Source organism: Chenopodium quinoa, unplaced genomic scaffold (genome assembly GCF_001683475.1).
Source record: "Chenopodium quinoa cultivar QQ74 unplaced genomic scaffold, ASM168347v1, whole genome shotgun sequence".
Classification (NCBI taxonomy): Eukaryota; Viridiplantae; Streptophyta; class Magnoliopsida; order Caryophyllales; family Amaranthaceae; genus Chenopodium; species Chenopodium quinoa.
The window spans coordinates 626,230-648,162 of NW_018744501.1; the positions used below are offsets into that span (position 1 = coordinate 626,230).

At 34.3% G+C, this 21,933-nt stretch overlaps 1 protein-coding gene and 1 long non-coding RNA gene across 7 annotated transcripts; both read left to right on the plus strand.

Annotated features, from left to right (window-relative positions):
- Positions 1 to 7,913: 7,913 nt before the first annotated feature.
- Positions 7,914 to 10,962, plus strand: LOC110697870. Of its 3 annotated transcripts, XR_002506597.1 has the most exons (6): positions 7,914 to 8,109; positions 8,207 to 8,735; positions 9,535 to 9,697; positions 9,856 to 10,037; positions 10,296 to 10,385; positions 10,581 to 10,962. It is a non-coding gene; the product is annotated as an uncharacterized LOC110697870 (long non-coding RNA). The 3 variants fall into 3 exon arrangements; XR_002506596.1 differs by having other exon boundaries at positions 8,207 to 9,697; XR_002506598.1 differs by having other exon boundaries at positions 8,207 to 9,697; positions 10,296 to 10,376.
- A 103-nt stretch (positions 10,963 to 11,065) lies between these two features.
- LOC110697798 (oleoyl-acyl carrier protein thioesterase 2, chloroplastic-like) lies at positions 11,066 to 21,444 on the plus strand. Of its 4 annotated transcripts, XM_021875178.1 has the most exons (11): positions 11,066 to 11,797; positions 11,874 to 11,987; positions 12,674 to 12,769; positions 14,498 to 14,575; positions 15,937 to 15,983; positions 16,072 to 16,241; positions 16,340 to 16,471; positions 17,527 to 17,671; positions 19,951 to 20,175; positions 20,534 to 20,584; positions 20,672 to 21,444. In XM_021875178.1, the coding sequence occupies exons 1-6, from the start codon at positions 11,730 to 11,732 to the stop codon at positions 16,158 to 16,160; spliced, it is 492 nt and encodes a 163-aa protein (XP_021730870.1). In that variant the 5' UTR covers positions 11,066 to 11,729; the 3' UTR covers positions 16,161 to 16,241; positions 16,340 to 16,471; positions 17,527 to 17,671; positions 19,951 to 20,175; positions 20,534 to 20,584; positions 20,672 to 21,444. The 4 variants fall into 4 exon arrangements, 1 of the variants encoding a protein (XP_021730870.1); XR_002506574.1 differs by lacking the exons at positions 11,066 to 11,797; positions 11,874 to 11,987; positions 12,674 to 12,769; ... (2 more) ...; positions 16,072 to 16,241; positions 16,340 to 16,471 and adding exons at positions 18,027 to 18,102; positions 18,288 to 18,407 and having other exon boundaries at positions 16,483 to 17,671; XR_002506575.1 differs by lacking the exons at positions 11,066 to 11,797; positions 11,874 to 11,987; positions 12,674 to 12,769; ... (2 more) ...; positions 16,072 to 16,241; positions 16,340 to 16,471 and adding exons at positions 18,027 to 18,102; positions 19,025 to 19,398 and having other exon boundaries at positions 16,483 to 17,671.
- Positions 21,445 to 21,933: the final 489 nt, after the last annotated feature.

The window sequence follows — 21,933 nt, forward strand, 5'->3', positions numbered from 1 at the left end:
TAACGACTCAAATACATCACATCGGTCACCAAATTCACCTTCAACATTATGCATCATCTCATCCAAGTGATCACCACCACCGTCCTCGATCTCATCCCCATCCTCATCTCCATCTCCACCACCATCACTACCATAATCATCTTCCGCACGAACTCGGCTTCGTTATCGTGAGTATCATTCCCAACAACATTCTCCCTATACGATCCCTGTTCACCGTGCCAAACCCACACATGATATTGAGGCCTAAACCCATGACATACCACATGATCCCTTATTGTATCAACACTGTCGACCATTGTCACATTATTACAGTTGACACAAGGACAATAAAGGTCATTCACACCCGTTTTGATCTGATATTGTGAAGCACTCTCGCAAAACTCTTGGACCCCATTAAAGAAATCCAACGTATCACGTCTACCATACATCCAACCGCGATCCATCAACGTTTTAAATTGCCTTGACGCAAACCAACACATTATAAATAATGTAAAATTGCAACATATAATCAAAGTACATTGTTTGTATTTATATTGTTCATGCATATAGTCCAAAAATGAATGCTCCCAAAAAGGTCCTTATCACTCCAACCTAACCCATCCTTGAACGTCTAATCTCACTAGTGAATGTATGTCAACTTTCCAATTTTAAGGAAAATCCGGCAACATTTCGCCCTAGTTCTCCAAGTACACAATGTAGGTAAATAATTACCTACATATGCACCTGGAGAACATGGAGACGAAATGTTAAGCCGAGATATTCCTTAAAATCGAAAAAGAGACATACATTCACTACCTAAGTGAGATTAAACGTCCAAGAACAGTCCCAACCGGGGACTATTCAAGTCTTCCTCCTAATGAGAAAGACTTGAACGGGTATCTAGGCAAATGCTGATGCAAGCATTCAAAAATTTCCATTTGTTTGACATTTAACAAAACACAAGTTCATCCATTCATACAATGCTATTTGGACTACCTACAAGCAAACTAATCTTACTTTCAATCCAATTACTTTTTAGCTACTCAAATTAAAACAACTTATAACATTATACAATTAAGGTAAGAATTAACATTTTGTATACAAATAATTCATATAGTAATAAACATAAAATTTGATTAACTAAAATTGAAACCCTAAAATTTGGGAAATTATTAACAACATATAAGTAATGAATTTAAATTAAGCATGAACTCACCCAAAAATATGGAATGTGGGCTAAGAGGGAGAGGTGTGGGGGCCTGGTGATGCGTGTGAAGGTGAGATGAGGGAGCACGCAGAGGGTCGCAGCAGGGGCAGCAGGTAGAGTGACAGCAGCACCACCCTAAGGTAGCAATGGACGCAGCAAGGGCAGCAGGCAGAGGGACGCAGCAGCACCACCCTAAGGTGGTTGTGGTGGTGAAAGCAGGCGCAGCAACCCTAATTCCTAACAACACTCAACGAAAGAAACGAACGGTTGTGGTGGTGAAAGTAGGCAGCAAGGTTGTTGTTGTGGTGGGTAAGCACGACAATGGTGGTGTGGGATGTTGTGTGATGGTGGGTGAAAGTGAAGGAGGAAGCGAATTGAGTTGAAGGAGGTGTACTGTGCAATTGAAAGCAGCAAACACGAAATGAAGGAGGGAAAAAAGGAGGGAACGAAGGAAATAAAAATAAAAGCCGATTTTTTTTTTAAGAAAGAGAAGCGGTTCAAACCGCTTCTAATTACCTTTTAGAAGCGGTTCAAACCGAACCGCTTCCAATTCTCCTCTTGTTATTTTTTTTTAATCCCGGGTTTTTATATGGAATTGGAAGCGGATTCCAATAACCGCTTCCAATTAGTGGCTTCCCATTACCTATTTTCTACTAGTGAATTTAAGAAACATTTCATGATAAAATTTATAGTTACGAAGTAACATATAATTAGTGAAAAAAAGTTCGACGTATAAATTAAGTTATTTTGAGATGAAGGGAGTATAAGATCGATACTTCGTGCAATTATTTTTCGAGCCAAATATTTTTAAACAAGTAAATCAAAATAAAGCAATTGCATAAATTACAAACTTATTATTCAAACGTATTTTAGACAACAATAAGAAAAAAAAGCGAGTATACAACATATCATAATAAAAGGATATTTTAGATTTTAACACCAGACAAAAACCCGAAAATTGTTTTTAACACCCCCATAAAAAAAATTAATTTTAACACCAGACAAATCTTACAAAAATGGTTTTTACCACCACTTAACTGATTCCGCTTAGGAATCCGTTAAGTGGGGCCATGAAGCCACGTGTCTCTTTATTATTGGCCAAAAAAAGAAAAAAGAAACCCTAAAACTACCCAGCCACCCTAGCCCCACCACCGCCCCACCACTGCCACCTTCTTCTTCACCTTGACTCACAGCCGCCGACGCAGCCACCGGCGCACCACCTCCCCCTCCCTCACCGACCGACCTAAACCCATCCCCAACCTTTTCCCGCAGCCCTAAACCACCCTCTCAATCACAGCAGCTCCACCTCACGCATAAACCCAATAGCAGCCCTGCACCACCGCTGCTGCCTCCAATCATCACCAATAACCGACCGAACAGCCACACAACAATCGCAGCCTCTAACCACGCACTTGCAGCCGCCACCTGCACTCCGTCGCCATCACAACCACATAATCTCCTCGCCACCACATCCCAAATCAGCTCCATCTCTCCTCTCGTTGCCCCTTAATTGCAGCAGCCCTGCTCACGCAAACCACCAATTCGCAAACCACCAATTCGCAAACCACCAACGGCCGAATTTCGACTTGCTCTAATTCAATGGCTGTTGCTAGTGCGAATTTCGATTTGCTCTGGTTTTATGGTTGTTGCTCCAAGAACGGCCACGAATTCGGCCATTAATGGCTGAAATCGGCTGGTTAAGGCCACTCAGCCCCAAAACCGGCCAATTTCAGCCATTAATGGCCGAATTCGTCGCCGTTTTTGGGGAAGGAGGGTTGCGGTTTGGGCGTTTAGCGGTGCTATTGGCGGTGTTAAGGGCGGTTTAGGGCTGGGGAAAGGGAGGGGGGAGGGTTCAGGTGGGTCGGGTAAATAGAGGGTGAGTGGATGCGCCGGCGGCCGCGCTAGGTGAGGGTGGAGAAGAAGGTGGCAGTGGTGGGGATGGGGTGGAACGGTAGCTTTAGGAATTTTTTTTTTTTTTTAATTTTATTTTTTAAAAACAAGTAAAATGGTGACACGTGTCATTGTGGACCCCACTGAACGGAATTTTTGGACAGAGCCTGTTAAGTGGTGGTAAAAACCATTTGTGTAACATTTATCTGGTGTTAAAATTAATTTATTTTTTACGGGGGTGTTAAAATCCATTTTCTGGTTTTTGTCTGGTGTTAAAATCTAAAATATCCAAACATTTATTAGTCAAAAATTTCTCTAAATTTTGCCAATATATGTTAAACCAAATCAGCTCGGAGTTGATGGTGCATTATTTCAAGGTCACGTAACCAAACATGCCTTTGTAGAATTTGGGTGTGTTCGTTCTCTTCACCTTAATGGACTTAACTTATCTGAACTAAACTTATGTGAGCTTATCTGAACTTATTAGACATTATTAAACTTATTAAACCTTATCGAACTTATTAGACCTTATTGAACTTATTGAAACTTATTAGACCTGATTGAACTTATTAGAACTTATTGGACCTTATTGAAACTTATTGGACCTTATTAGACTTTATTATTGGGCTTGATTAGAACTTGTTGAAACTTATTAGACCTTATTTAACTTATTGAAACTCATTAGACTTTATTTAACTTATTAGACGTTATTGAACTTATTAGACCTTATTGAACTTTTTAGACCTTATTAAACTTAATGGATCTTATTGTAACTTATCTAAACTTATTTGAATTTATTTGAACTTATTAGATCTGAAACTTATTTTTATAAGGTGAAGAGAACAAGAACTTTGCTAAAATTATTAAATCAACCCATGATTCGTTGGGAATGGAGTAGAGTATAGTAGTATACTCTCTCGTTCCATTCACTTATTGATCTTCCTTCATCTTCAATAATCATGTTATGTAGTACTATTCATGCGCACATTATATTTTTTTTTTATTATTATTTTTCGATGTCATACCTTACATGAGCCTCTTACAACTGCACACCGAGATTGGAGAACACCAAATGCATTATCTATTATGTCTTTTGTAGCCTATTGCTTATGTTCAAATACACTATTATTTAGTTCTTTATTTGTGATGTGAAAAAAAGGAGGGAGCTCGGATTTATAACCGAGATAAACGACCCTGTTAATCTTAGTGGTAATACTGTAAATATTTTTACATTTTGAATAATTAACAAACAAGAAAAAAGCATCTTCTTGCCCACTGAGATAAATTTATTATGTTTCTCACATATAAGATCTAGGATTTTCACAAAAAAAAAATCCCAAGTAATTATCTTCTATTATTATCTAATACAATAAAAAAATACTTGAAAATGACAAATAAAATAAAATATTCTAAGAACAACAATATTTGAGAGTTTTGTAAGTAGAGTAGAGAAAAAAATTTGTAGTGTAACTAGTATGTATGGACTGTTATACTTAGCTTCTATTTATTTGTTATGATATTATTTAGGTAAATTTGTCAATAACCACCCCTAAAAGCACCCTTTGTTGAATTAGCCATCTATTTTTTTCCAACTTAAAAAATACCACCCATTAAAGATAAAACCAGTAGGTTTCACCACCCTTCTCCTATTCCGGCTTGTTTTCCGACTTGGGGGGCCCACCATTGCACATTCCTTCCCTATATTTTCCCTTTTTCTTGTTGCGTTCAGGTCCAACTTTAAAACCCACCATTCATTCACCACCATCCATCTTTGAAACCGCCACCTTATTTGAAGCTCCACCACCATTGAACCCGCAACACTGTCACGCCAGCAATTCTCACCTCCCTTCACGCCAGTAATTCCAACTTGCAACATTGTCACCCAAATCACCCTAATTTCATCGAAGAGCACACAACAACAAGGCACCACATCTTTACTGCCGTTGTACCACAACACCCTCAACTTCAGCTCCACAACAATAAATCGGTATCCAGTCAAGGTGGTTTGCTCAGTTCGGGTTTTAATCGGGCTTCGTTGGTCAACTTCAAAAAATCCCCAATTTCATTTACAAGAACCCTATTTTTCAATTCAAATAATCCCCAAGTTAAATAATTCCTTTGTTAATTTCCTTGATCTAGTGCAAAAAATAGGAGAATTTGAAAAAAAATTTGAGAGATTTTTTAAGAGTGAGGAAAAAATCAAGCAAAGAAGAAGAATACAACCAATATGTGGGCCCTTAAATTGGAAACTGACCGAAATAAGAGAAGGGTAGTGATATCAACTGGTTTTGTCTTTAATGGGTGGTATTTTTTAATTTTAAAAATAATGGGTGGTTAATTCTACAAGGGTGCTTTTAGAGGTGGTTATTACGAAATTTCTAATTATTTAATATAAGTTTTATTTTTATATTTAAGCCCTTATCTTATATGATCATGGTAAAAATGTAATAATGTTATTTATCCCCATATTTTAGTTTCCAAACCCAACATGAGACAAAGAAAGGTTTATGCATTCTCATTTCCATCCATGCTAAAAAAAGGACAGGGAATCAAGAATAACTTTTATAAAATCCCGATCCCTTGTTATTTCTCTTATCAGCCCTCCAACCAAATGTCAGACCCTTTTTCCCTCTCTCCTTTGTTTTATTACTACAAGCTAAGAAACACACTTAATCCGTGTGTGCTTAATAAGAAACCTATTAGGCTATATTAATATTAAAAAACAATTATTAATATTAACGGGTGCAAATTAAAAAATAATTGATAAAAAAAATATTAGTAAAAAAATTATAAAAATAAAAATTGTTATTAAAAAGCAATTGTTGAAGTTATAAAGGTTTTTTTTTTATTTATTTTTTATTTATTTTTTTATTTTTTTTATCAATTAATTAAAAAAACGTTTGATAAAGTATTTGTATAATTGTATTATCCTAAAAAAATAGAAGGGGTAATTTGGGAAAGTGAAATTTAATCACCCAAAACCCCTCTTCACTTTGTACAATACCAGCTAAGAGGTACATGCGTGTACAATATAAGAAACTAGATGAAGCCCGTGTGATATACAACTTGTTTGTATTTTTTTCAAACAAAATATTTTACTAAATATATATTTATCTGATAAACTTTGTGATATTCGCTTGTTTACTACTTGAATTTTTTACTATAAAATGAATTATTAATTTTGTTTTTCATATTTAGATAAAAATTCCTAATATAAAAAGATAATATTTATTTCACAAAGTTTCATATATAACTGGTCACACCGTGTGGCTGAGATTATTTGGTCAGGGTTACTCAGTTGGTCAAGGGTTACTTAATCGATCAGGGGTTACTCGCACGATCAAGGTTACTCGGTCAGTGTTTTGGTGTGTCTCAGCCGCCATACGATATGGCCAGCCACACAGTAAACGCGTTGATTTTATTTTTATAATTAATGTAAAATTTTAGATCTAAAATAAATTGCAATTCCTTTTTCATTGGCTAAAATATAACATTTTCCTATGTGACGCTCTGATAAATTTATATTTATTATTATATTCCTACGTAGCGCTTTAAAAAAAACTAATCTTACGTGGCATAATCCTATTGTAGCGTTTTAAAATATTAATTCTATGTGGCGTTTATTTTTTTATTATAATCCTACATAAAGCTTTAAAAAAACTAATCTTACGTGACATAATCCGATGGTAGCGTTTTAAAAATATTAAACCTGCGTGGCGCTCTAATAATTTTTTAAAAATCAAAATCCTACATGGCGCTCTAAAAACTCGGAAAAAAACTCCCCTATATATGTATGTATGTATATATATATATATATATATATTTATATATATATATATATATATATATATATATATATATATATATATATATATTAGATTAGAAGAAGAAAGAAAAACCATAAATGAGCAAATTTAGGAGAAGTTTTTTCAAAAAAAAAAAAAAAAAAAAAAAAAGAAACAGAAAAAAAAATCAAGAGTAGTTTTATTTTTTATGGGGAGTGAGAACAGTTAAATGAAGATATAAATTTATGCGGAAGAAAGGGAGTAGTTATTATAGGGTAGTCATGATAGGACATTTTTTTTTTAAAAATAATTCTTAATTTTTAATTGTAATTGTGAATAAGAGAGGTATTTTACAACTTGAGAGGGATAATTTAGGGATAGTGAAATTTATCACCCAAAAGGTCTTTTTACTTTATACATAGGATTTTAATAAATGTGTGCAATTACTTTATACCCCTACAATGGTACTTCAAAACAGAAGTTGTTACAAGCATAAAATTTTTCGAACATTCAGACCTTAAAAATACTCCCTCCGTTCGTTATTGATAGTTCGACTCATTTTGCTTGCACAATCTCCAATGAATATATTTGACCATGAATAAAGTTTATCCTTTCCTACCTTTTTACAAGTATGAGTATACTCTTATGAATAGTGTTGAGACTATTTTACCCCTAAAAATGTTTTAAATTACGTATTCACCCCTTTTAGGGTCGTTAGGTTCACTAAGCTGGAATGGATTGGTATGGATTCTCATACTTGGGTGGTATGGATTCTAATATCCCATACCAATCTAAAGTTGTTTGGTTTAACCATGGAATGGATTCTCATACTTGAATGGTAGTATGGATTATGAATCCTTAGGGGGAGGTAGGTATGAGATTTCAATGGAATGAGGTGGAGTTAGAATCCCCCAGGTATGAGATTTCATACTTAAATAGCCCAACCAAACAAATAAAATCATGGACCAACCCATTCCAAAAAGTTCAACCAAACAACTCCTTAAAAGTATGACCACACTTTATGAATAGTGTTCGATTATCTAAAACCCTTAAAAAAGTGAGAACTGCTACTGAAGCTTATCTACAGTAAAATTCCGCCTATGTCCTCGCGCTGAGAAATTACAATTCTGCCCTTATACCGCTTTCTAACCCTCTTTTTCTCACCTCTGCGCGGTTCCTATTAGCATTTTACCCTGCCATTTCATCCACTCCACATCTCCAATTCTCATAGCTTGCATGAACCGGAAGGTCTGTAATTCTGTATGGGATATCTTTTCCAATGTCTGAATGATAAATCATATAGTTTATCTGGTCTTTTGTACTGAATGATTTACATATTGTGCAGCTCTTATTGTGTACATTTCTGTGCTGGAACAACAAGGCAAGTATGGCGATGCTTTAGAGATGCTATCAGGAAAATTAGCATCTGATCGATGTTGACAGGATTTGCTTGCAGGTATTTTCTGAAGCTTTTTTCTTGTGCTTTGTTATTTTGTTTATTGACTATGGTGCTTGAGTGAATTAATTTCCTCATATTGTTATCATAAGCTTTGTGAAATGCTTGAAACTGTTCCCATTTAGTTGTTTTAGTAAGAGTGTTCCTGCCGCCCTGCAAACACCCCTTTACGTATAATGGAGACCAAACTATGAATTGCAAAGTTTTCTGTGGTAAATACTTGTGTCTGGTGATTAGCATGCATAATAATTCTTCTTAGGTTGAATAATTGTTAACATAGACATTGAAGCTCTTTTGATTTTCTTGCATTCGATTTCCTATTTGTTCTGTTTTACTTAAGCTTCCAGGGTAGACTTCTTGCTCAGTCAGGTGGCAATGCTGTCGCAGCCAGTACATTTCAGAAAATTCTACAAATGTGGTATGCATTTGGACTTTGTTGTAGTTATTATTACATTGTCATTGCTTAGTAGAATGCGAGTTAAGCTAACTAGAGTTGTCTCATGTGCTGACTGTCACCTCTCTTTTTTTATAGCTTTTGTATAGGATTTTAAGCTGCTTAGAGCTGAGGTCCCAAGGGCTGAGGCTTGGACCTTTTTAATTTTTGATTTTATAGATATATATATTTATACTTTGTATTTTTTTTACTAATGCTTTAGCTTAAAATTGTGCTATTATGTGGTCCTTTTGCCTTGGGACATTTATTTCATCCGATAAAGTTGTTTTGGTCTGGAATTTCTTAGTAACTATTTTGCAGTTTTTGGTTTTTAACATCTCTTTTTCAAAGTTTAACGGTTTAACCTCATTGCTCTTTTTGACCTGGGAGTCCCGATGACTTGGAGTGTTGGCTTCATTATTTAGGTTGTTTGCTGGAGGATGATCAAAGTTGCTGCAATAAGATTTGCGAAAAATGAGATTGCTTTTGTTTATGTTTATGTATTCAATTAGACTGAAATTATGTTAATGGATACTGTTAGATTTCTGGTTTGAGTGGGAAAAAAAAAATTGAATTTAGTTTGTAATTAGATTAGATCCAAAAATGGTCTTTGTAGTTTTTACTCGGATAGTTGAATCTGATTTCCTTTTGATGTCTTTATTTTCCATGTGAGTATTAGTGAAATTTGGGGAAACAATTACTCATACTTTATTGACCATTAACTAAAATTAGTTTTACCTTGAATTGAGAATTGAAATGTATTCTTTTGCTTTTGCAATTTCAGTGAAGTCGATGAGGAGAGAGAAGCTATGGAAGCAAGAGAAGGAAGAAGATGAGGAAAATAGTGCATTGTCAGATTTAAGTTATTTGCTAATGTGGGATATTGTAAGAAATTTGGGTAGCATACAATTGGTCCTCATTACCAAGCCATTTTCCCATTAGATAATGTAATATTTTAATTTTTTTTTATCTTACATGTTCATATACTCCGTAGGATACTTTTTCCCTTCTATTTTCTGCATGATGTGGGCTTGCAAATCTGAATGTCGAATCAAAGAAGTTTAAGTTGTACTGATTTTGAGTTCTCTATATTGGTGGAATCCAGGTTGCTGATTGATTTTAGTCTTGTCAATAATGTGTTCTCCATTCAACTCCATTCAAATCAAAGCCTCCAAGGAAAATATACATTCTTGTTTTCTTGCCTCTCTTCTGCTCAAAAGTCCAAAACCTTCGTCTTCATCAGCTTTAAAGGGACTGCTGGTTGAGAAAAGTGCGAAAATCTAGAAGGTATGCTTTCTTAGCTTGTTAAAAACTTTACACGCCGGGATTATTGTTGCTCAAACAGAACCATTTCAGCCTTTAGCATGTGTTGAAACTCTTGAAATAGATTACATTTGTTCTGCTACTTATTAAGCAAATGTTTGAAGCACAGATAATCTCATCTTGTCCCCACAGTGACCACCCTTTAAAACTACAAGAGAGTGAGGGGAAATGAGACCGCTTTCTAATTATACAAACTGACTAAAGTCTTGTTATTATGTATAGTTGGAGAGGGAAAAGGGAGAGATTAAGTGGCAAAGAGACCTTGCACAGTCTCAACTTGAACTAGAAAGAAGTGCACACAAGGTAAAGAAGGTAAATTGTGAATGTTGACCCTCCATTTCTAACACTTTCCAGTAAAATACTAGATTACTAATATATGAGGCATAAATCAGAATCATGTATAATGTATATTACAGTCAATTGTTGGCAAAATCGTATTAAATTTGTGTTACAATTGATAGTTTTTTGTAGCAGAATCATCTTGATTTACAATGATTTAGTTTTCAGGGGCTAATTGAAGATGTATATGTTGCTATATGATAGAGCAGGCTATGTGAAATTGCCTCAAGTATATACTTCACAGGCAAGTAGTATGCTTTGCTAAGAATTGCGCTCTGCTTTCGGAAACCAAATTACAATTCTGATCCTCGAATAGTTATATTAGAGGCAAAGAATGTAATTACCTAGTTATGTGATTTGAGGCTTTGTTCTTTTCATTTGAATGATAATCAATTTAAACTTAATTTAGTTGTGAAATTGAACTTCCCTAGCTCTTGCGTGGAATTAGTGTTCCTGTAAAAGTAAAAAGAACAAAAAGACTAAGTCTAAAGCCAGCTGAAAATGGAATCTTGCTTTAGGTTGTCAGCCTTGATTGGAAGTTGGAACTGATATAACTGATTTAAGAACTTGATTGAAGAGTTTGAAGACCATATGCCTGTTAGGTTCAGTAACTTCTTGTGATGATGATATATCTATTGAACCTTGGCTGAGGAATTATCGATGTTTATCGCTTTCTTTTTCTTGAGCTTTGTTTCTTGGCTGTATCAAAACTTTATCTCACTTTAATCTGGGAAACGATATTGGTGCAGGCTGCAAGGTGTATCTTTTGTGGCTGTAGTTATCAATCATTGCTGGCCTACTCTCCCCAGAAGCATGAAATAACATCTTATGGCTGTTACGCCAACGTCGCCAAGAGCTTAGACATTTTATTTTATAAGGAACAAATGACAAGATCGTTGTGACCCGTAGTTCAAGAGATACTGAACCTGAACCTTTGAAAATTTGTACTATGTGAATGCCAAATTTTGAATTAAGACTCATTTGATCATGTCATTGATTATTCTTTAATCTGTGTTATAGTCATTGTGTAGCATTGTGCTGGTAATCCTTTATGCAACTTCCATGAACTGATTCTTCCTTGTCATTTCCCGATATCTTCTATTATCCATAGATACGTGATATTGGTATCAATTTGAAAAATAACTATTGTATTAGTGCTGTTAAGAGATCTTTTCTCTCACAGGATTTGCTTTATGAAAAAACACTATATTCTGTTCCATTTTAATGTTAGAAGGGGTCTTTGTGATGTAGGAAGTGGGGTGAAACCATGCATTAAGTGTTGGATTCTCAACTGATGGATTTGCAACAACCCCTACCATGAGAAAGCTTCATCTCATATGGGTGACTACATGCATGCACATCGAGATATACCGATATCCAGCTTGGTATGTTTACTTTTTCTATTGCTGTTGAGGTTTTCCAGGTCATGTTATTCAATGACCTGTCTTATATGTGGTGCAGGAGTGATGTAGTTGAGATAGAGACGTGGTGGCAAGCTGAAGGAAAAATTGGGACGAGGTGTGATTTCATTCTTAAGGACTATGCAAATGGTGAAGTTATCGGAAGAGCTTCTAGGTAATTTCCAGTCATCAGACCTATTTCTTCTCATTTCTCTCATGCGTTGTAGGTAATGTCTGTGTGATTGGTGTCTTACTAAAATGTGTATTGTACAGGTTGTACAGTTTGATATAACATAAGGATTTCCCCTTTCAAAAGACTGTTTGCTAAATGTATATTTCCTGTCTTTGTTGAAACATTTTATTTTAGACATGTGGAATTAGCCTTTCTTCTTCTATGGATATAACATAAGGATTTCCCCTTTCAAAAGACTGTTTGCTACTTGTATATTCCCTGTCTTTGTTGAAACATTTTATTTTAGACATGTGGAATTAGCCTTTTTTCTTCTATGTTGAATCAGATGACACTAAAGCACAATTTGATTCGAAGACCCGTGTACGTATTAGATTTATGTTCATTATTTACAGAAATAGTGGACGGTAGGAACTGAGTAAGAATTTAATTTTTTAGATTTCCACCGGGATAAGAATGTTGTCTGGTACCATATAGGTAACTGTAAAGGCTTTTGTATGGTCAACTCTCTCCCCCCCCCTCACAGTCCTACCCTTAAAAAAAAAAGAGAAGTGGTCTCTTGCTGATGAATAATAAACCTTTTTGTCTTTGGTGCATTTTAGAAAAAGCCTAAATACTTGTATTGGTTTTTGTTAAAGATGGCTGCTAACCAGCTCTTTTTCTTATTGCAGTAAGTGGGTGATGCTGAACATGGATACAAGAAGGTTGGAGAGAGTTACTCCTCAAATTGGCGAGGATTATTTAATATATTGCCCAAAAGAGCTTCGGTGAGCCCTTTAATATATCTGCCTGTACATTTTTTTAGTGTGTGATAGAAGACTGAAGACTGCAATATATTCTGATGTATCTTAGTTGTAGTCTTCACCATGCTTCCCTTTTGTTATCCTGCATGTGTAGTTTATTAGCTGGTTTACTGCTCATTGTCACTTTTTTGAACCCTTTCATTATATGAATCTTGGTATGTAGGTTGAATTTAAGTGTCTAATAAGCCTTCAGCCTTTCTTTCAATCAACTCTTGTTTGATCTATTTCCAAGTGTTCAGAACAATCATGATGTGATAATTCTTTGGGAATAAAACTCTGGTTGCTGTCTAATGTGGGTTTTTATTAAAAACTAGATTTGGTTTAGATTAATCATTAATGGAAGACAATATACTCTAGATAAGTGCAAATGAAACAAACGCAAAGTTTTGAAAGATGGAAAGTGCTCAATTGGACCATGTATATGCATGCCATGGTTGTGTAGAAGATCTCGATATATTTCTATGTGACAACCAGATAGTATACAATTGGACCTTGCCAAATTACATGGTCTTGCACCTCTTGTGCTCAAATTCTTTGCTTTGTGGTGGTTTCATTGTTTGACTTTTAGGCTGAGAAGAATATATTCTTAGGGAATATGTGTTCCAGTAGAGTGGACAGTAGCTGAGAGGAATGGGAATCCTCATTATTTATTGTCTTTTACCTGTATACTTTAATACTTAATTTTTGGGTGATGCAATCACCAATAAAGTCAAACTTCATTGTATGCCTCAAAAAAATAGATTCGCAGTAATCACCAATAAAGGCAAACTTCATTGTATGCCTCAAAAAAATAGATTCGCAGTGGACTAATAAAATCTTTAGGAAAGTACACTACTACACTTTGTATGCCTCAAAGTTCTGCTTGGCATTAGCCTCAATTGGAAATGAATTTCCATCATCTTTTTGTAAGTTTCAGTCTCTCTACCTTGGATACACCTGATATCTTCAAAGGATAGCCTGTTATCTTTTCATACAATATTATCTGCATGCATTGCCTTGCGTAGTGACATAAAAATTCCATATACACTTTTGATGGAATATTTTGCATTAGTTTTTGGTGCTGCAACCTTTGCATACCCCTTTAGGCTAGCATAAACAGCAATGACAGTTTAGGAGGATTTTTGCAACCATTCCTTAGTTCCCCCCTTTCCAACAAAATAAAAATAAATGCACAAACATCTTGAATGATCAGAAAAACATGGGTATATTTCATCTTGGCTGTGGACTATTCTGATCTTTTAACTGAATCTTCTTCCTTATCATCATTAGGTTTAGGTAGAGCAATTACAGCACAACGCACGTAAGGTTCTCTCAATTTTTTGAGCAATTCATTCTCTTCATTTGCCTCAAAGATAAGAAGGATTTCTCTAGCAAAGCTTAGATTTTTATGTGTAGGGCTTTTTAGTAGAAGGTGAAGGGCATATTTTCTTTTGGCCAGAATGCACAGTTATATTATATTAGGAGTTTCTTTATATTTATTAACATTAAACTGCATGGAAAACTCCTTATGGAATCGTTCAAACTGGTGTTGGATTCCTTTGTCCTTTGAAGCAAATTATCATCTTATTTTATTGTGATCAGGAAAAGAATAAATTATTATGTGCTAACTTTAATTACCTAAGTAATTCAGGAAGTTTACTGATGTTTTTTTGGGTGATTTTCTGCATTTTCACTGTCAACTGTATTCTGCAGTGACCAACATATCATGGGAATCCAAAATGCTCGCAGTGCAAAAATCCATTTGAGTGTTCATCGTGCTCTTGATGGAAGGTATTGAAATTTCCTTCGACCCCTGCCGCGTCCCCTTTTAAACCTGAATTCTGTTGATTTTAAATCAACGTTGTATTCTTTTTCATTTCAGAGTGATGAGTATATGATGTGTCATTCTGCAAAGGAATATATCAAGTGCTGTTTGTTATTTATGTTTCTTATAGTTCTTCTGAACAATTTATCTCATACACAACACATATGTAGAGTTACCTCAAATACCTTTAATGTGAAAATAGTGGCAATAATCAAGCCATCAATTTTCTAACGAATACTGTTTGATATCTTTTTATGTTATTACTCCATTCAAAATAATTCACATCACATATGTAGCATACTTCAAATACCTTTATGATGAAAATATTAGCACTGTCATAACAGCTTACTTGGCTTCCAAGCTGTGGTTTAGAGATCGTTTTCAGGTGATTAAAAAACCTTGTGTTACATTTCTATGGATGTGAACTAAGGGAAATCTATGGGAGTTTGTTTGCATTTATCTGGCTTAATTTTCTGTTATTCATTTTTTACTTGCACACTTGGTGTAATGCACTTGAGATTAGGTCTCTTGTAATATGTTGTGCCTGTAAATAGCATAGACCTCATAGAATAGAAACTCGCCCGTTACATCGCAATGTGGCCGAGATGTAATGGATTTAAAGACTACCGTTACAAGATTTACCATTTTGTAACGGAGTTTTGAAAAACCCCGGCATTTTCGACCGATACAACCGCTACATGGCTGAAACGCCCAAAAAAATGCTTGAAGGCGTGAGTTGGTCGGAGTTTTGTGGCAGACTCCATTGTTGCCGGCGTGTAGCAAGCCGTAGCAACCGCATCATAGAGAAATAGAGAGAGAAAGAAGAAGAAATTAAAGTAAAAAGGTGGAGGGGTTGAGTGCTGATAAGAACGAGGTAAAAATTTGTGGTAAGTGGGACAGCTGGGTTGGGACAGCTGTATGATGCTCCACTTTGGTTTTATTTTATATTTGACTTTTTGACCACTCAACCTCTCTCTTTTACTTTTAATTTTTTGATTTGAAAGAAAATTGTTAGACTACCGTAGTACTGTAATTACTACATACTTATGCTACATTACTTTTCAATCTCTTATTATTATAATTATTATTTTATGATAAATTCAATCTAAATCTTTTGGATAAGAAAATATCTATTTAAAGAATTAAAATAAATTATCTAAAAATATTTTTTAAATTTCTAACGCGATGACCGTAACCCAGTCCGCGATCAACACATCGTATTCGTTACCGCTACACCGCGACCATTCCCGCGATCGGACCGATACCGCATTTTTATTCAAAGATAGACCTTATAAAATCTATTTCACCTAATATTTTGTGCTTTCAGGTATGTTGCCGTGTGGATTCCCCCAGAAGATGCTGCCCGGTTTATAGGTGCATGACAAATTTTTACAATATCCTTGATTATTAATGCTGTACGTCTTTGTTATTCATTTTACTGATGGAACTCATTTGATTGCAGAAGCCAACACAAATTTCGATCTCGGAACTGGTGTGCTAATTGCAGTTCCTATTCCAACACAAATTTCAATCTCGGAATTGGTGTCCTAATTGCAGTTTCTATTCCCAAAGAACATTCTGCTTCCGGTAGCTTTGTTGAATCTGCAATGCAGAAGGCTTGGTGGACCCAAAGTTAGAATTCTTCTTAGAAAATTTCTAAACTATTGATACAGTTGCTTGTAGTGTCTCTATTTATTCCTGACAGAAATTCATTTGGATTATATTTTCAGGGAGCAAAATATTAAGGGCAGTGCTGAAACTTCTTTCTTGCTTTCAAGATTGAATAAGTTAACTAGAGGAGCTGATTTCAGATGTGTCTAGGCACACCATTTGGCGCACTTTCGATTCCCATGGCTGATAAGGTATTGCTTTCAAGAAGTTATAGAGGTGGGGTTTTGAAATGATGGGGTTCAAAGCTTCATTTTTTATATGGGTGATCTTTGGTTTTGGTGAATTGGGTTTCTGGGAATTTTCAAACCATTTTTTTGTTCTTGATTAGTCATTGTGTTTTTGTCTATATATGTCTCCTGACATGCACAATGTCCTAATTATTCATTTTATATGTGTGTGCTTTTTAAAATCTGAAACACAAACCAGTTTAACTCACTACTCACCCCCTCCCTAAAACAGAAAATGTAAAATAGTTCATGAAAGTGGTATATTTTGGTCAATATCCACTTTAACTATCAAAGCACTCAGTTCTTTCGTGAGTTTTGTTCTCTTTAAATTTATTAGTAATTGGTTTGATTTTATTGTTTTCTTTCCTGGTGATTTAAGTCATAGTGTATTTTAAATTTTGGATTTCTTAAATAATTTTATTTTCTCTTGCTGGTAATCTTGTATGCTTAAGGATTTTTCTGATATGTTCATATTGAATACTATTAAAATACTGGAAATTGGTCAAAACAAAAGGAAGTAGCACTGTTGCTTGTTTTGCTAAATGGTTAAGCCGTTCAGCGTTATTTACCATAGTCTTCTTGTATGTTGCAATCTGTTAGGAGAATGTTGAAATTTTCTGGGAGTTAATTATTATTATAGTGTGCACTAGATTTTGTTGAGAGTTGATTAATGTGTAGATTTAGCATGTAATGTTTGCTCAATTGATTATTCTTTGCACTTTTTGGGTCCCACAATTAGGAAAAGGAATGAATATTTTTCTTTTTTTTAATGATAATAATGCTATATATATTGGAAAACTTTTTTTTATTTTAACCAGTTGATTACTAATTGATTATTTGTGTTTTAGTGTATATAAGTAAGACTTGTTGTGTTATCTCTGCAAACTGTAGCGATTACTAAGCTAATTGATTATTTTCAATTCTGGTTTCGCAATTTTATTGGTTTAGTAGCTTTCAAACTTAATACTTTGAGTTTGTCATGTTAGTTTTTTTTAGCTCTGGTATGATTGGCTTTTCAGGTTTAGAGTAGCTTTTACATGCTGCATTCTAACAGTAGAGAATTTTGGGTTTAGTAGCTCCATTGAAGGCTTGAAGCACATACTCTCAATTATTCTCCATTGATTCGGTTTATGAGCTGTTCCATCAGTTGAAGCAACTTCTGAGGTAAGATCTTTCTTCTCTTCCAATTCCTGTGCATACTTTGAATTCTCCATTGAAGATTCTTTAGATCACTCTTTTTTAAAAAAAATGGAGAGAGAACAAAATTCTTGGGAATTTAGAATTTTTTAGTACAGAGAGGAAAAAATAGGGATGCTGATGATGGTGAGATAGGAAAAAATGTGTCTGCTACTCGCGGTGGCAGGGAAGCTTCTGTGTGAATCAATAAGAATACTACTGCTGTAATTCCGATTGTTTTTATTTATTTTATGTTCAATTTTTTTTTTTTTTTTCATCAATTACTTCATCCTCTATCCTGTATTTTTCTTTTTCATTTTGTGATGATTGTTACTTCTTCTAGACATTTGCAAAACCTTATACAATGAGGGAGATTGCAGTAGAAATGGAGAGACTCAATGCATCTCAACCCTCAAAAGGTACTTTCTCCCCCAAAAAAAACATTAATTTTGCCAAATTTAACCCTCCAATTTATTTTTCCAATAACTTTCGAATTGTTCACTTCACTGGTTTCTTTTGGTTTTTTTTTTTGGGGTTTTTTTTTTAAATTCAATCAGTTTTAAACTGTTGTACTAATTATCTTTTATTAACATACAAATTACAGGCTACTAAACTTTTATTGGTTTTCGAAGGAAGTCCGTCAATGGAGATTGTCAATTTTACTATGCTTTCAAGCGATTCCCCTTCTTTCTCCTTCTCCAATCGCCCTGATCGCAACACTTAAGTAACAAACTTTTTTTTTTTTTTTTTTTTCTATTTTCTAAATATCGGGTTTTCCAAGCATTTGAGATTCCCCCCCCCCCCAAAATTTTAATATCTGTGTTGTTCGGTGATTGGAACAATATTTTGTCTGGTTTGGACTTCCTTGTGTTTTTATTATTTACAAATTATTCCCTCTGGTTCTAAATCGGTTTTACTGGGTTTATTTCGGTTGATGAAAGATGAATTTTGGATATTTAGTTTGTTGGATTTCTGGGCTTTTTTGTAATAAAAAAAAAATTAATAAAAAAATAAAAAAAAAACTTGGTCATTCATGGATTTAATTGTCCACTATCAAGACATATTCCCATTACCATCACTTGTGAACCCATAATACAAGTCCCCAAGTGAAACCATCTCCATTATCTTGATACAAATGATAGTATATAAGCCCATAGTGATGGATGAAATCGTGAATTTGTTCATGAACTTGTGATTTCGTTCAAGATTTTCTCTTTCCTAAAACCCACATACTATGATTGTAATTGACTGAGTAGAATCCTTTAGTTTAGTTTATTGTTAGTATTATTCATAATTTGTGGATTGTTTATTGATTAGGGTTTATTTATTGTTGTTTTGGAGATCTACAAACTAATATAAGGTTCCAGAGCCACAGTGGGCCTTTAGGAGGCGGCTGAAGCATACCTTGTGGGTCTCTTTGAAGGCACCAACTTGTGTGCCATTCACGCTAAGGGGGTCACCATCATGCCTAAGGACATTCAATTAGCTCTCTCCTTATTTGTAGATCAATTCAAAGTTCCCCTCACAAAAATGCAGCAATCTTTTTATTCAATTTGTTCACTTTTTGTTGTTCGTTGGACTTTTTGCTTTGTATCCGTGTTTGTTGATCTTGTTTGTTCGAATTTGATGTAGAAATTGAGCTACATAGACTTTGATTCGGACAATTTGGTGTTACCTTTGAAGATATCAAGTGTGCTCTTCTACAATTAATCACAGTTAGTTGTTTCCTATTGATTTGTTTTTTGTTTCCTTTCTTTCGATCTTATATGGCCTTTTGACAATTCCTTTTAGGAATTTTACCTTGCTTTTCTGCATTTTGGTTTGTTTTTTGAATGATTGGTTTGATTTTCTACTGTGAAAACTTCTGGCTGAGTCTCATAGATTTGCCTTATTACCTTTTCACTCAAAAAATTGATGGACTTAAATATGCTAAGAAATGTGGAAGTATGCACGATAGCTAAGGGTTTTAATGCTATTCTGTTAGCGAGCTCCTTGAGCTCAGGCCATGAAGAATTCAGTCAAAGGTTGGCTCTAAACTCAATTGAAATCAGCTGATCAAGCAGAGTTTGCAATGCTAGCATGCGCTGTGCAAGTTCAAATGTATCTGTCAAATAAATATAAAAAAGTGATTTGTATCTTTGCTATATGTGAGAGCTATGTTTCATGCTATTAGGCTAACCTGTTTTTTTTCTTCATTTCCCTGTTTTTTTCTGTCAAGTTTTTTGGAGATCATTGTAATGGAGTTACATGTCTTTTCTTTAATGCAGGCATGGTATAGGAGAAGACGTAGGCTGGTCCTGGCGTACCAAAGCACGAACAGAGTATTGTACTTCAATTCAATATCTAGAGGAAAATGAAAGGGAGTATATACGCCATCAGAGGCCTAAATTGGCAATGATAGGGAAGGGTGCATTTGATGAGAAATTTCTCTTGATTTTATGAGTGGCAATCATGTTGAAGATTACAAGCATGAGCTCCCTGACAAATTCAAGGTTTTTCATTCTCCCCTCTTTTATCCTTTTCAATTACAATGTTTTGATATTGATATATTAAACTTGTAAGTTATGCGAAAATTATATATAAAAAGTTAGGATTTATTTGTTTGAAATGGAAAATGGAGGAGTCAATTTGAATTAGATAAGCAACGGTGCCTATTGAGCTTGTCAAAGTGGTGACATTGGTTGAAATTGAATTTGCTTGATACCTTGCTTTGTGAATTTGAAACTATGCTTTAAGTTTTTGTGAGAAGTTTTGTTGGTATTTGGATTTTAATTTAAGGCTTTATATTGAATACTCTGAGATATTAGCAAATTTTTTATCTTGAAAAGGTAAACTAACTAATAAATACAGCTTATAGGTAGATGATGTCCTGATTAAACAATAATAATCTACTTGGAGGAGGTATGTTGTTTCAGATGCTTGTAGCTTGTGGTGGCTTTAGAAAGGAGATTAGTATGATATTATCTTACCTATGCTACATTTTTACAGGCAGGTTGCAGAGCTGGAAAACTTCACAAGGAACAAGCAATATATAGTGCTATTATAGATCAGATTTGTAATATGTTTTCTATTTAATCTCCCTTGCCAGATTCTATAGAATATCATAATGAGTCATTGAAGAACTCATAATTGTACCTCAAAAAATATTGTTGATCTTACATTAGTGTGTCATAGTTTCTAAATTCTAATGTTTTGATAACTACTTGGGGTGTGTTAAATGTTACAGTAATCTAACTATGGAATACACCTCTTGTTTTAATAAATAATGACTAGGGAGGGTTTTTTAAATAATTGTACTTTTTTTTTTTACAAAAATGGATGGTTTTTTCCTTTTCAAAAATAATTAGGGTTGTATTAACCTTTGGATAATCTAATGTGATGGTGTGCTGTATGTATCCCTCGGTTATTAATTATCTCTAAGTTTACATGTTTGAAAATAATTTTGCTTACATGTCAAATAATTTTTCCGGTAAAGATTTTGGGAATCATGTTGGTCGTCAAGAGTTTAATCTTTAGTCAAAATTGACATAAAATTAACAAAAAAAACTTCATTTTTCATGCTAAGCAATACATTTTTCGTGCCAAGCAATACATTATACGTTGAATTGTTCTATCCATATAATAAGAGTTAGAGGGAAGGAGGAGTGGGGACAAGAAGGTAGGGGTGATATGGATAAGATTAAATTTGACTTTATATATGTAGCAATTTTTTAAAAAAAAAGAGCAAAAATTGCAATGAAAAAAAAAAAAAAAAAAAAAAACTTTTTAAGATCATATTTAAAGTTAAGTTGAGGAGAAGATATTGAGCGTTTAAAAATAAAAGTATTAGTGTAGGGTTTGTTCATGAGAAAAAAAAAAGTGAAGTAAATAAAGTTTTTGAGAAAAAGACTATCTAAAGAGGTTTACAAAGCATCTTTGAGGCTTTTGTTAAAGAAAAATGATATGTACATCTCTAATCACAAATACTTCAATATCCTGGTAAAAGTCTAACTTTAAACTTTCACTTTGTTTGTTTATAGTCTATCACCATGACATGCAAATTAAGAAATATTTCGAGTAAAGATGATCTTAGGTTCAATATTAGGGGTGAAATATCTTGTAAATGTTTTCGAATATTTTCAACTCTAATTTTGAGAAAAAGAGTAGAAGCCAAAAAAATTTAAATCATTATGGAAGAATCGTGCTAGATTCACTGGTAAATCTCTTTCTTTAAAAAAAAATGTATGTACGACTATAGTAATAGATATATT

Excerpts from the sequence above, each read along its gene's own strand:
- LOC110697798 (XM_021875178.1), top strand. The coding sequence starts at position 11,730 with ATGAGAAAGCTTCATCTCATATGGGTGACTACATGCATGCACATCGAG. Across the intron at positions 11,988-12,673 it reads GTTATCGGAAGAGCTTCTAG|TAAGTGGGTGATGCTGAACA; the intron begins GTAATTTCCAGT and ends TTCTTATTGCAG. Across the intron at positions 12,770-14,497 it reads TATTGCCCAAAAGAGCTTCG|TGACCAACATATCATGGGAA; the intron begins GTGAGCCCTTTA and ends TGTATTCTGCAG.